General features: G+C 41.5%; 2 protein-coding genes across 3 annotated transcripts in view; both read left to right on the top strand.

Moving 5' to 3' along the window:
* Positions 1 to 5,610, top strand: part of LOC128609337 (collagen alpha-3(VI) chain) — a 34,595-nt gene extending 28,985 nt beyond the window's left edge. The window contains exons 7-11 of the mRNA XM_053627871.1: positions 1,838 to 2,431; positions 2,538 to 3,122; positions 3,698 to 4,297; positions 4,415 to 5,011; positions 5,186 to 5,610. Of these exons, the coding sequence (XP_053483846.1) occupies positions 1,838 to 2,431; positions 2,538 to 3,122; positions 3,698 to 4,297; positions 4,415 to 5,011; positions 5,186 to 5,610 (2,801 nt within the window). The remainder of the gene's footprint in view (positions 1 to 1,837; positions 2,432 to 2,537; positions 3,123 to 3,697; positions 4,298 to 4,414; positions 5,012 to 5,185) is intronic.
* col6a3 (collagen, type VI, alpha 3) overlaps positions 5,597 to 13,171 on the top strand; it is a 53,627-nt gene continuing 46,052 nt past the window's right edge. For both annotated transcript variants that reach the window (XM_053626325.1, XM_053626324.1), the window contains exons 1-9: positions 5,597 to 5,922; positions 6,368 to 6,967; positions 7,142 to 7,741; positions 7,955 to 8,551; positions 8,998 to 9,597; positions 9,772 to 10,371; positions 10,582 to 11,178; positions 11,624 to 12,223; positions 12,398 to 12,997. In XM_053626325.1, coding sequence (XP_053482300.1) covers positions 6,445 to 6,967; positions 7,142 to 7,741; positions 7,955 to 8,551; positions 8,998 to 9,597; positions 9,772 to 10,371; positions 10,582 to 11,178; positions 11,624 to 12,223; positions 12,398 to 12,997 — 4,717 coding nt within the window. In that variant the 5' untranslated portion in view covers positions 5,597 to 5,922; positions 6,368 to 6,444. The remainder of the gene's footprint in view (positions 5,923 to 6,367; positions 6,968 to 7,141; positions 7,742 to 7,954; positions 8,552 to 8,997; positions 9,598 to 9,771; positions 10,372 to 10,581; positions 11,179 to 11,623; positions 12,224 to 12,397; positions 12,998 to 13,171) is intronic.

Here is a 13,171-nt window from a genome sequence, read left to right as displayed (position 1 = left end):
ATCAAATACAACCCCTTAGAATTAATTGGGGGGAAAATAATCCAACATTATCTGTCCTGAGATCTTGGCCAACCCAGGAAAAAACAAACAAGATGGTTATTCCTTTTTAATTATTTGGACAACTCTAACAAATCACTCCAGGCTATTCATGAGTATATTCGAAGAATGGCTGAAGAAATTGACACCAACAAAGATGTGTTTGAATTGCTGTAGCACAATACAATGAAGGCATTTTAGTGCATTTCATAATACACATGAGACCCAGAATGAGAAGGAGGAAGAGTTATTGGTTCAGCCATGTGGTACATCATGTAGAATGTTTTCACTGCTGCCTCCAGAGAGAAACACAAGAATGGAGTTCCTCAGCTACTGACTGCAATGAGAAGTATAAGGTTTTGTGATGAATTTACCAATTTTGCTGAGGATCTCAAAATTCTTTCTATTCTAATCGGGATTTTAAAAATGCCACTAAGAGGGAGCATGGCCTATTCATCTAGACCTCTAACATTCATCTTTGTGATCTATTTTATTCTGGTGAACTCTACTCTACTTCTAAATCTTGGATGGTTGCCATACAGTCTCTAGACTCCTTGAGTCAATGGTTTCCTAATCATTGTTTATTTTCCATGAGCAGAAACACTTCTTCTGAGTCTAATTTCCTCAGTGGCTTGGAGCTGCACTGCAAATTTTTAAGCTGCAGGGTCTCCTTATTCTGAGTTTGAGTTACTGTCTGTGTGGAGTTTAACATGTAGGTGGATTGATTATGCTAAATTGACTGTAAATCCCATCCGACATTTATTCTTCTGCCTTGCACCTGACAATACTGAAGATCAATAAATGAATGAATTTGCACCCTGGGTGATTTAGGTGCTTCAGAGATATTTGATATCTCTTGGCTGTGTCTAACCACACAAAATGAATTTAATACATTGTGTCAGTTTGTGTTAAGTAGTTAAAAAACCCAGTATAGGACAGAATAGAGGCCTGTGTCTGTGGTGAGGACAGCACACAAACAATTGCCCATTTCCAGGCCCATTTGTTAAATATACACTCCTCAAAGCATAATTATCTAAACTCACTTGCAAATCCTGAAAAACCAAAGCAGCAGTCTTTTTACCATGAGCAGAACATTTTTATTGCATCTTCGATGACCTGTTTCTCAGATTTGTATTCTATTAACTGGTAGGATCATCATCTCCGGATGATGTTCATGGACCAGCAGTGGCACAATGTTTTAGTGCCACTGCTGGTCCATGAACATCATCCGGAGATGATGATCCTACCAGTTAATAGAATACAAAGCATTGGAACTTATTACTTATTTCATTACTTAATTCTGCATTATATTACTTATTACATTGTTCAGCAACAATCCCAGCCACATGTAATTCACACATGCTAACAGCATGACAGCACACTTAATTTTAATCAGGAAAACTAATCTACAAATGGACAATCATGCCAATCAAACAGCCAAAGATGGACCTGCTGTACATTACAACACAGCTCAATAAGAACATGGCTTAAGACAGTTGGGCAATGCATAAACTGTTTACTTGTCTTTTTTTGCCTGATTTTTCCTGAGCATCACTACCAAACACTTTTTTATGAAACTACGGGTTGCACAACCATGACAGTTAACAATGAATAAAAAGCATGATTGTGTGATTTCAGTGGATCGAAATACTGTGGATTAAATTGCTTGAGAAAATGGAAGTGTATTGTAATTGCTACTTCAGAATATAATGCTTATAGAAAATGCTTATAGCTTGTATATAATGCTTCAGAAACATGTGTAGTGTGATAAGACTTTATTGCATTTCTTTTTTTCTTACAGCAGATGGAAAAAAAGATGTAGTTTTTTTGATCGATGGCTCTGACAGAAATAAGGAAAGTTTCTCAAGTATGCAAAATTTTATCCTGCTCTTGGCAGAAAGGTTAAACTTGGAGCAGAACAGAGATCGTATTTCTGTGGTCCAGTACAGTGACAAAGCAACGGTTGATTTCTTTTTGAACACACATTTCTCAGGTCAAGATGAAGTTATTGACACTATAAAACAGCTGCGCCACAAAGGTGGAGAACTACTTTTTACTGGGGCAGCTTTACAATATGTAAAGGATAACGTCTTTTCGGTCCTCTCAGGCAGCAGACGTTTAGAGGGTGTTCCACAGATTTTGGTTCTGCTGACTGCAGGGCGGTCTAGGGATGATGTTAGAGGCCCAGTTAAAGCCCTGAAAGAAATTGGAGTTTTTCCATTAAGTATTGGTACCCCAGATGCAGACACCCTTGAACTACAAACAATATCCTACCAACCAAATTACTTTTTTATTGTTAACTTTGATAACCTTTTCACAATTAAAGAGGATGTTTGGTCTTTAATAAAAGAGGCATCAAACAAACAAGTGGCAATCAGCATTCCTTTGGTTTTCGGTAAGAGATGGTGCCCTTTTTATTTCATTTATATCTTTTTATACTGTACATTATACTGTGATTGCTCATATTGTGAGATCAAGTATTTTGCCACTTCTTATTCTAGACTCTATAAAAAGCGATGTTGTATTTCTTGTGGATGGATCTGATGATGCTAAAAGTGGCTTTGAGGCAATCCGTTCCTTTCTCCAAAAGATTGTTGAAAATCTCAATGTAGAAGAAAGTGGTGACAGGGTTGCCCTGGTCCAGTACAGTCGAGATGCTACTGCCAATTTTTATCTCAACTCATATTCAACCAAGAATGAAGTGCAGAATTCAATACGATCTGTTAAACACAAAGTTGGGAGGCCGCTAAACAGTGGTGCGGCCCTCCAGTTTATTAAAGATTATATATTCACTCCATCATCTGGAGGCAGGCCTTTTGAGGGAACACATCAGATACTGTACATATTTTCTGGTGGACGATCAAATGATGATATCAGAAGTGCTTCTCAGGCATTAAGGGAAAGTAAAGTAATAGTCTTTACCTTTGGAACAAGAAATGCTGATGCTTTGGAGTTACAGACAATGTCCTCTAAACCAACATATGCCTTCTCCATCCCTGACTTTAACTTCCTTGAAAGCATCTATGAATTAGTTGCTTCTATGAATGGTGTTGAAGAAAATTCAGTGAAGTTTACAACAACTGAGGGTAAGAACTCTTATAAATACAGCACACTGATTGTTTTGATTGAGAGTCTATTTCCTCACAGATAAATTACACATACTGTATGCTGTCCCTAATTTATGTAACTTAGAAAATATCCAACAGAATCTATTAACAAAACTGACAGAAGAGAATCAATCAGAAGAAGCCCATATTGATGCTATAGACAGAAAGTACATGGTCCATTTTTAATATTTAGACATTTTAATTATTTATATTATTTATAGGAATTCTGTTTACTGTACGTGCATAGTTCTATGCATGCTCTCTTAATGACCAGTAGGTGCATTGGCTAGGATAAATTGTACCTAGGTGTAAAAGTCTGTGTGAAAGAATGGTTGGTGTCCCATCCAGGGTGTATTAACGCCCAGTGTTCCCGTGTTTGGCTCCAGATCCACCACAACCCTGAGCAAGATAAAGTGTGAGTGAGTGAGTGAGTGAGTGACCAGGATAACGTGATAGGTGAAAGTTAGTGAGTGAGAGTATTTGTAGACTTTCTACATTGTGATGTAGCTGAACAACTTTCTAAATGGAATTATCTTTTGTTTTCTGTTCCTCAGCAAATCAGTTTAAAGATTTGAAAAGAGACATTGCTTTTCTTGTGGACGGCTCAGACAATACTAGAAGAGGATTTCAAGCAATACGTGATTTTTTGTACAATATTATTGCAGATCTCACTATTGGAGTAAATGAGAACAGAATTGCAATAATTCAGTACAGCAACGTAGCAGTTGCCAATTTTCATCTAAATTCATTTCTGAGAAAGGAAGATGTGTTAAATGCTGTTAAAGGTCTTACACACAAAGGGGGAAGACCCCTTAATACAGGCTCTGCTCTTTGGTATGTTAATAATAATATATTTGCTGCAACATCTGGCAGTAGAAAGCATGAAGGAGTTCCTCAAATACTAATACTCCTGTCTGGGGGGAAATCAAAAGACAGTATTGGTGAGCCAGTTACTGCTCTCAAACATGCTGGAGTCTCAATAATTGGAATAGGCACACAAAACTCAGATGCTCAGGAGTTCAAAAGAATTTCATCTGAAATAACATCATTCTTTGTAAATGACTATAATCACCTACCAAATATCAAAGAGGAAGTAGTAGCAGCAGTGAAAAAGGATTTGTCAAAAGGGAAAACGAAAACTGAATCTTTGATTGGTGAGTCATGTCCATGCCACATAAAATGTGAATAAATATTTTACCTGTGTATCACAAAGCAAAACTGTACAAATTATACCATGGTTATATTGTTGTTACATTTTATACATTGTGTAGGCAAAATACATGAAAAGCATGATATAACTTTTCTACTGGATGGTTCAGATGGCACAAGGAATTATTTCCCAGCAATCCGTGATTTCGTTCAAAGCACTGTGGAGAGATTAAACGTGTCAGAGGGTAGAGACCGTGTCTCTGTAGTCCAGTTCAGCAGAGATCCAGAGGTGCATTTCTATCTCAACACATATACAACAAAGGAGAGCATTCTCAACACCGTTAGAGGTCTGAGGCACAAAGGAGGGAGACCTCTCAACACAGGAACGGCTCTCCAGTATGTAAGGGACAATGTGATCACTGCCTCTTCTGGAAGTAGACGTTTACAGGGTGTTCCTCAGATATTGATTTTGTTGAGTGGAGGAAGGTCATTTGATAACGTTGATGTGCCAGCCACTTCCCTGAAAGAGCTTGGGGTCTTGATCTTTTCTGTGGGATCAGTAGGCTCAGATAGCATTGAATTACAGAAGATCTCAAATGATCCTAGTTCCACACTCTCAGTGACAGACTTTACTTACCTACCCAATGTACAAGAGCGGCTTCTCTCCATCATTAATACTGCACTTATAGGAGCCACAAGTATCTCTCCAACAGCTATAGGTAAGATGATCATTTGGTGGCCTTTTTTTCAAAGTTATTCTAAAGTTTTCCTAGACATGTAGAGCAGTCAGTAAAATCTATCCAGTGTGTGTCAGACTGTTGCATAGCACAACAACTCTTTTATGACCTTGGTTACAATGTTCTGTATTGTTCACCCTTATTCATTATCCCTAGTTGAGGCTCGTGTACCAAGGAGAGATGTTGTTTTCCTTCTGGATGGGTCAGATGGCAATAGAAATGGGTTCCCGGCAATGATAGACTTTGTTCAACGAGTGGTGGAGAGGTTGAACGTAGGTGAGAACAAAGACCGCGTTTCTGTAGTCCAGTTCAGCAGAGATGCCGAAATCCATTTCTATCTTGAGACATACACAACAAAGGAGGACATCCTTGGCAAAGTCGGAGTTTTGAGGCACAAAGGAGGAAGGCCCCTAAACACAGGGGCAGCTCTACAGTATGTCAGAGACAACGTATTTACTGCCTCCTCGGGTAGCAGACGACTGGAGGGTGTACCACAGATGCTGATCCTGTTGAGTGCCGGAAGGTCATTTGACAATGTCGATATCCCAGCTTCGGCGCTGAGGGATCTCTCCAATATGTGAGAGAAAATATCTTCACTGCCTCTGCTGGCAGTAGACATCAACAGGGTGTGCCCAATGTTCTCATTCTGCTCAGGGGATCCAGGTCAACAGATAATGTTGATCAACCGGCCTCTGCCCTGAAGGAGAGCGGAGTCTTAATTTTTGCTGTTGGCCCCAGGAATTTGAGCAGTGAAATTCAGAGAATTGCCAATGGTCCTTCCTATGCTCAGACTGTTTCTGAGCTCTCTGACCTAGCCAGTGTCCAGCAGCAATTTTACACCTCTCTCAGCAGTGCACTTCTGGACGTAATTCCATTGATACCTACAGTGATCGGTAAGGTATATTTTAAGAGCAATGTTCAAATTGACTGCACAAACACTTTTGGATTTCCATCATACCATGTTCTTTAAAAAAAAAAAAAAAAAAATTTACAATGCATGAGGTAATTTTGCAGATACGTTTCAGGGTTTTAGGCTATTTCAGGTCTTTTCGAGATTATGGCGGTTATGTTTCACAACGTTTCTAGCACACGTGGCCTAGATCTCGGAGGCCGTTTGTACGATTCTAGCCAAATGCAGTTGTGCAATTCCCCTTGCAGTCAGGGTTCAGCTACCTTGCAAGGTAATCAGTCTACTACTACCCAATTGGGCAAAAAGAAAAAAAGACAGGTCAATTCAATCAACCAATGTACAGTACAGACTGTGAACGAGAGCGGGGTTACTTTTAAAATTGTCCAAGAAAGGTTGTTATGACATTTTTTATATTTCACTCTGTGTAGTTGACCAAAGAACTGACCGGCGAGATGTCGTATTCCTTCTGGATGGTTCAGATGGCACTAGGAATCATTTCACATCAATGCTTGATTTCGTTCAAAGCATGGTGGAGAGATTAAATGTGTCAGAGGGGGGAGACCATGTCTCTGTAGTCCAATTCAGCAGAGATCCAGAGGTGCATTTCTATCTCAACACATACACAACAAAGGAGAGCATTCTCAACACCGTTAGAGGTCTGAGGCACAAAGGAGGGAGACCTCTCAACACAGGAACGGCTCTCCAGTATGTAAGGGACAGCGTTTTCAGCATCTCTTCTGGAAGTAGACGTTTACAGGGTGTTCCTCAGGTATTGATTTTGTTGAGTGGAGGAAGGTCATTTGATAACGTTGACGTGCCAGCCACTTCCCTGAAAGAGCTTGGGGTCTTGATCTTTTCTGTGGGATCAGTAGGCTCAGATAGCATTGAATTGCAGAAGATCTCAAATGACCCTAGTTCCACACTATCAGTGACAGACTTTACTTACCTCCCCAATGTACAAGAGCGGCTTCTCTCCATCATTAACACTGCACTTATAGGAGCCACAAGTATCTCTCCAACAACTATAGGTAAGATGATCATTTGGTGGCCTTTTTTTCAAAGTTATTCTAAAGTTTTCCTAGACATGTAGAGCAGTCAGTAAAATCTATCCAGTGTGTGTCAGACTGTTGCATAGCACAACAACTCTTTTATGACCTTGGTTACAATGTTCTGTATTGTTCACCCTTATTCATTATCCCTAGTTGAGGCTCGTGTACCAAGGAGAGATGTTGTTTTCCTTCTGGATGGGTCAGATGGCAATAGAAATGGGTTCCCGGCAATGATAGACTTTGTTCAACGAGTGGTGGAGAGGTTGAACGTAGGTGAGAACAAAGACCGCGTTTCTGTAGTCCAGTTCAGCAGAGATGCCGAAATCCATTTCTATCTTGAGACATACTCAACAAAGGAGGACATCCTTGGCAAAGTCGGAGTTTTGAGGCACAAAGGAGGAAGGCCCCTAAACACAGGGGCAGCTCTACAGTATGTCAGAGACAACGTATTTACTGCCTCCTCGGGTAGCAGACGACTGGAGGGTGTACCACAGATGCTGATCCTGTTGAGTGCCGGAAGGTCATTTGACAATGTCGATATCCCAGCTTCGGCGCTGAGGGATCTGGGAATCTTGATTTTTGGAATAGGCTCAAGGGACTCTGATAGCAATGAACTGGAGAGAATTTCGTTTGACCCCAGTTTTGCTCTGACTGTGTCAGATTTCACTGAGCTCTCAAATGTCCAAGAGCAACTTCTGACTTCTATAGAGGCTGTGGCAGTTCCCATCACTCCACCCTCCCCACCTTCTCATGGTATGACTGTCTGAAAGCAATAGATTACTTCGATTAACATGACTGTGCTTTTCTTTAAATTGTGTATCATCTTCATAAACAGATCCAACATTAGGGGGGGAAAAAACTGAAATTGCTACATTAACCATTGAAAATGTCTCTATACTACTGCCTCTTCAAACCGATGCATTTTACCAAAATATCTTGGCGTTAATTAATTTGTTTCTTTCTTAGTTGATTATGAGCTTCCCAGAAAGGATGTGGTCTTCCTGCTGGATGGTTCAGATGGGACTAGGAATGGATTCCCTGCCATGCTTGACTTTGTACAAAGAGTAGTGGAAAAATTAAACTTTGAGGACAGCATGGACCATGTTTCAGTGGTGCAATACAGTACAAGTGCTGAGGTGCATTTCTATCTGAATAGCTATTCAACAAAAGATGAAATCCTCAATGCCATCAGCACTGTAAAGCACAAAGGCGGGAGACGTGTCAACACAGGGTCTGCTCTCCAATATGTGAGAGAAAATATCTTCACTGCCTCTGCTGGCAGTAGACATCAACAGGGTGTGCCCAATGTTCTCATTCTGCTCAGGGGATCCAGGTCAACAGATAATGTTGATCAACCGGCCTCTGCCCTGAAGGAGAGCGGAGTCTTAATTTTTGCTGTTGGCCCCAGGAATTTGAGCAGTGAAATTCAGAGAATTGCCAATGGTCCTTCCTATGCTCAGACTGTTTCTGAGCTCTCTGACCTAGCCAGTGTCCAGCAGCAATTTTACACCTCTCTCAGCAGTGCACTTCTGGACGTAATTCCATTGATACCTACAGTGATCGGTAAGGTATATTTTAAGAGCAATGTTCAAATTGACTGCACAAACACTTTTGGAATTCCATCATACCATGTTCTTTAAAAAAAAACCAAAACAACATTTACCATGCATGAGGTAATTTTGCAGATACGTTTCAGGGTTTTAGACTATTTCAGGTCTTTTCGAGATTATGGCGGTTATGTTTCACAACGTTTCTAGCACACGTGGCCTAGATCTCGGAGGCCGTTTGTACGATTCTAGCCAAATGCAGTTGTGCAATTCCCCTTGCAGTCAGGGTTCAGCTACCTTGCAAGGTAATCAGTCTACTACTACCCAATTGGGCAAAAAGAAAAAAAGACAGGTCAATTCAATCAACCAATGTACAGTACAGACTGTGAACGAGAGCGGGGTTACTTTTAAAATTGTCCAAGAAAGGTTGTTATGACATTTTTTATATTTCACTCTGTGTAGTTGACCAAAGAACTGACCGGCGAGATGTCGTATTCCTTCTGGATGGTTCAGATGGCACTAGGAATCATTTCACATCAATGCTTGATTTCGTTCAAAGCATGGTGGAGAGATTAAATGTGTCAGAGGGGGGAGACCATGTCTCTGTAGTCCAATTCAGCAGAGATCCAGAGGTGCATTTCTATCTCAACACATACACAACAAAGGAGAGCATTCTCAACACCGTTAGAGGTCTGAGGCACAAAGGAGGGAGACCTCTCAACACAGGAACGGCTCTCCAGTATGTAAGGGACAGCGTTTTCAGCATCTCTTCTGGAAGTAGACGTTTACAGGGTGTTCCTCAGGTATTGATTTTGTTGAGTGGAGGAAGGTCATTTGATAACGTTGACGTGCCAGCCACTTCCCTGAAAGAGCTTGGGGTCTTGATCTTTTCTGTGGGATCAGTAGGCTCAGATAGCATTGAATTGCAGAAGATCTCAAATGACCCTAGTTCCACACTATCAGTGACAGACTTTACTTACCTCCCCAATGTACAAGAGCGGCTTCTCTCCATCATTAACACTGCACTTATAGGAGCCACAAGTATCTCTCCAACAACTATAGGTAAGATGATCATTTGGTGGCCTTTTTTTCAAAGTTATTCTAAAGTTTTCCTAGACATGTAGAGCAGTCAGTAAAATCTATCCAGTGTGTGTCAGACTGTTGCATAGCACAACAACTCTTTTATGACCTTGGTTACAATGTTCTGTATTGTTCACCCTTATTCATTATCCCTAGTTGAGGCTCGTGTACCAAGGAGAGATGTTGTTTTCCTTCTGGATGGGTCAGATGGCAATAGAAATGGGTTCCCGGCAATGATAGACTTTGTTCAACGAGTGGTGGAGAGGTTGAACGTAGGTGAGAACAAAGACCGCGTTTCTGTAGTCCAGTTCAGCAGAGATGCCGAAATCCATTTCTATCTTGAGACATACACAACAAAGGAGGACATCCTTGGCAAAGTCGGAGTTTTGAGGCACAAAGGAGGAAGGCCCCTAAACACAGGGGCAGCTCTACAGTATGTCAGAGACAACGTATTTACTGCCTCCTCGGGTAGCAGACGACTGGAGGGTGTACCACAGATGCTGATCCTGTTGAGTGCCGGAAGGTCATTTGACAATGTCGATATCCCAGCTTCGGCGCTGAGGGATCTGGGAATCTTGATTTTTGGAATAGGCTCAAGGGACTCTGATAGCAATGAACTGGAGAGAATTTCGTTTGACCCCAGTTTTGCTCTGACTGTGTCAGATTTCACTGAGCTCTCAAATGTCCAAGAGCAACTTCTGACTTCTATAGAGGCTGTGGCAGTTCCCATCACTCCACCCTCCCCACCTTCTCATGGTATGACTGTCTGAAAGCAATAGATTACTTCGATTAACATGACTGTGCTTTTCTTTAAATTGTGTATCATCTTCATAAACAGATCCAACATTAGGGGGGGGAACTGAAATTGGTACATTAACCATTGAAAATGTCTCTATACTACTGCCTCTTCAAACCGATGCATTTTACCAAAATATCTTGGCGTTAATGAATTTGTTTCTTTCTTAGTTGATTATGAGCTTCCCAGAAAGGATGTTGTCTTCCTGCTGGATGGTTCAGATGGGACTAGGAATGGATTCCCTGCCATGCTTGACTTTGTACAAAGAGTAGTGGAAAAATTAAACTTTGAGGACAGCATGGACCATGTTTCAGTGGTGCAATACAGTACAAGTGCTGAGGTGCATTTCTATCTGAATAGCTATTCAACAAAAGATGAAATCCTCAATGCCATCAGCACTGTAAAGCACAAAGGCGGGAGACGTGTCAACACAGGGTCTGCTCTCCAATATGTGAGAGAAAATATCTTCACTGCCTCTGCTGGCAGTAGACATCAACAGGGTGTGCCCAATGTTCTCATTCTGCTCAGGGGATCCAGGTCAACAGATAATGTTGATCAACCGGCCTCTGCCCTGAAGGAGAGCGGAGTCTTAATTTTTGCTGTTGGCCCCAGGAATTTGAGCAGTGAAATTCAGAGAATTGCCAATGGTCCTTCCTATGCTCAGACTGTTTCTGAGCTCTCTGACCTAGCCAGTGTCCAGCAGCAATTTTACACCTCTCTCAGCAGTGCACTTCTGGACGTAATTCCATTGATACCTACAGTGATCGGTAAGGTATATTTTAAGAGCAATGTTCAAATTGACTGCACAAACACTTTTGGAATTCCATCATACCATGTTCTTTAAAAAAAACCAAAACAACATTTACCATGCATGAGGTAATTTTGCAGATACGTTTCAGGGTTTTAGACTATTTCAGGTCTTTTCGAGATTATGGCGGTTATGTTTCACAACGTTTCTAGCACACGTGGCCTAGATCTCGGAGGCCGTTTGTACGATTCTAGCCAAATGCAGTTGTGCAATTCCCCTTGCAGTCAGGGTTCAGCTACCTTGCAAGGTAATCAGTCTACTACTACCCAATTGGGCAAAAAGAAAAAAAGACAGGTCAATTCAATCAACCAATGTACAGTGCAGACTGTGAACGAGAGCGGGGTTACTTTTAAAATTGTCCAAGAAAGGTTGTTATGACATTTTTTATATTTCACTCTGTGTAGTTGACCAAAGAACTGACCGGCGAGATGTCGTATTCCTTCTGGATGGTTCAGATGGCACTAGGAATCATTTCACATCAATGCTTGATTTCGTTCAAAGCATGGTGGAGAGATTAAATGTGTCAGAGGGGGGAGACCATGTCTCTGTAGTCCAATTCAGCAGAGATCCAGAGGTGCATTTCTATCTCAACACATACACAACAAAGGAGAGCATTCTCAACACCGTTAGAGGTCTGAGGCACAAAGGAGGGAGACCTCTCAACACAGGAACGGCTCTCCAGTATGTAAGGGACAGCGTTTTCAGCATCTCTTCTGGAAGTAGACGTTTACAGGGTGTTCCTCAGGTATTGATTTTGTTGAGTGGAGGAAGGTCATTTGATAACGTTGACGTGCCAGCCACTTCCCTGAAAGAGCTTGGGGTCTTGATCTTTTCTGTGGGATCAGTAGGCTCAGATAGCATTGAATTGCAGAAGATCTCAAATGACCCTAGTTCCACACTATCAGTGACAGACTTTACTTACCTCCCCAATGTACAAGAGCGGCTTCTCTCCATCATTAACACTGCACTTATAGGAGCCACAAGTATCTCTCCAACAACTATAGGTAAGATGATCATTTGGTGGCCTTTTTTTCAAAGTTATTCTAAAGTTTTCCTAGACATGTAGAGCAGTCAGTAAAATCTATCCAGTGTGTGTCAGACTGTTGCATAGCACAACAACTCTTTTATGACCTTGGTTACAATGTTCTGTATTGTTCACCCTTATTCATTATCCCTAGTTGAGGCTCGTGTACCAAGGAGAGATGTTGTTTTCCTTCTGGATGGGTCAGATGGCAATAGAAATGGGTTCCCGGCAATGATAGACTTTGTTCAACGAGTGGTGGAGAGGTTGAACGTAGGTGAGAACAAAGACCGCGTTTCTGTAGTCCAGTTCAGCAGAGATGCCGAAATCCATTTCTATCTTGAGACATACACAACAAAGGAGGACATCCTTGGCAAAGTCGGAGTTTTGAGGCACAAAGGAGGAAGGCCCCTAAACACAGGGGCAGCTCTACAGTATGTCAGAGACAACGTATTTACTGCCTCCTCGGGTAGCAGACGACTGGAGGGTGTACCACAGATGCTGATCCTGTTGAGTGCCGGAAGGTCATTTGACAATGTCGATATCCCAGCTTCGGCGCTGAGGGATCTGGGAATCTTGATTTTTGGAATAGGCTCAAGGGACTCTGATAGCAATGAACTGGAGAGAATTTCGTTTGACCCCAGTTTTGCTCTGACTGTGTCAGATTTCACTGAGCTCTCAAATGTCCAAGAGCAACTTCTGACTTCTATAGAGGCTGTGGCAGTTCCCATCACTCCACCCTCCCCACCTTCTCATGGTATGACTGTCTGAAAGCAATAGATTACTTCGATTAACATGACTGTGCTTTTCTTTAAATTGTGTATCATCTTCATAAACAGATCCAACATTAGGGGGGGGGAACTGAAATTGGTACATTAACCATTGAAAATGTCTCTATACTACTGCCTCTTCAAACCGATGCATTTTACCA

Source organism: Ictalurus furcatus, chromosome 6 (genome assembly GCF_023375685.1).
Source record: "Ictalurus furcatus strain D&B chromosome 6, Billie_1.0, whole genome shotgun sequence".
Taxonomy (NCBI): domain Eukaryota; kingdom Metazoa; phylum Chordata; class Actinopteri; order Siluriformes; family Ictaluridae; genus Ictalurus; species Ictalurus furcatus.
This window is presented reverse-complemented; position numbering and strand designations above follow the sequence as displayed.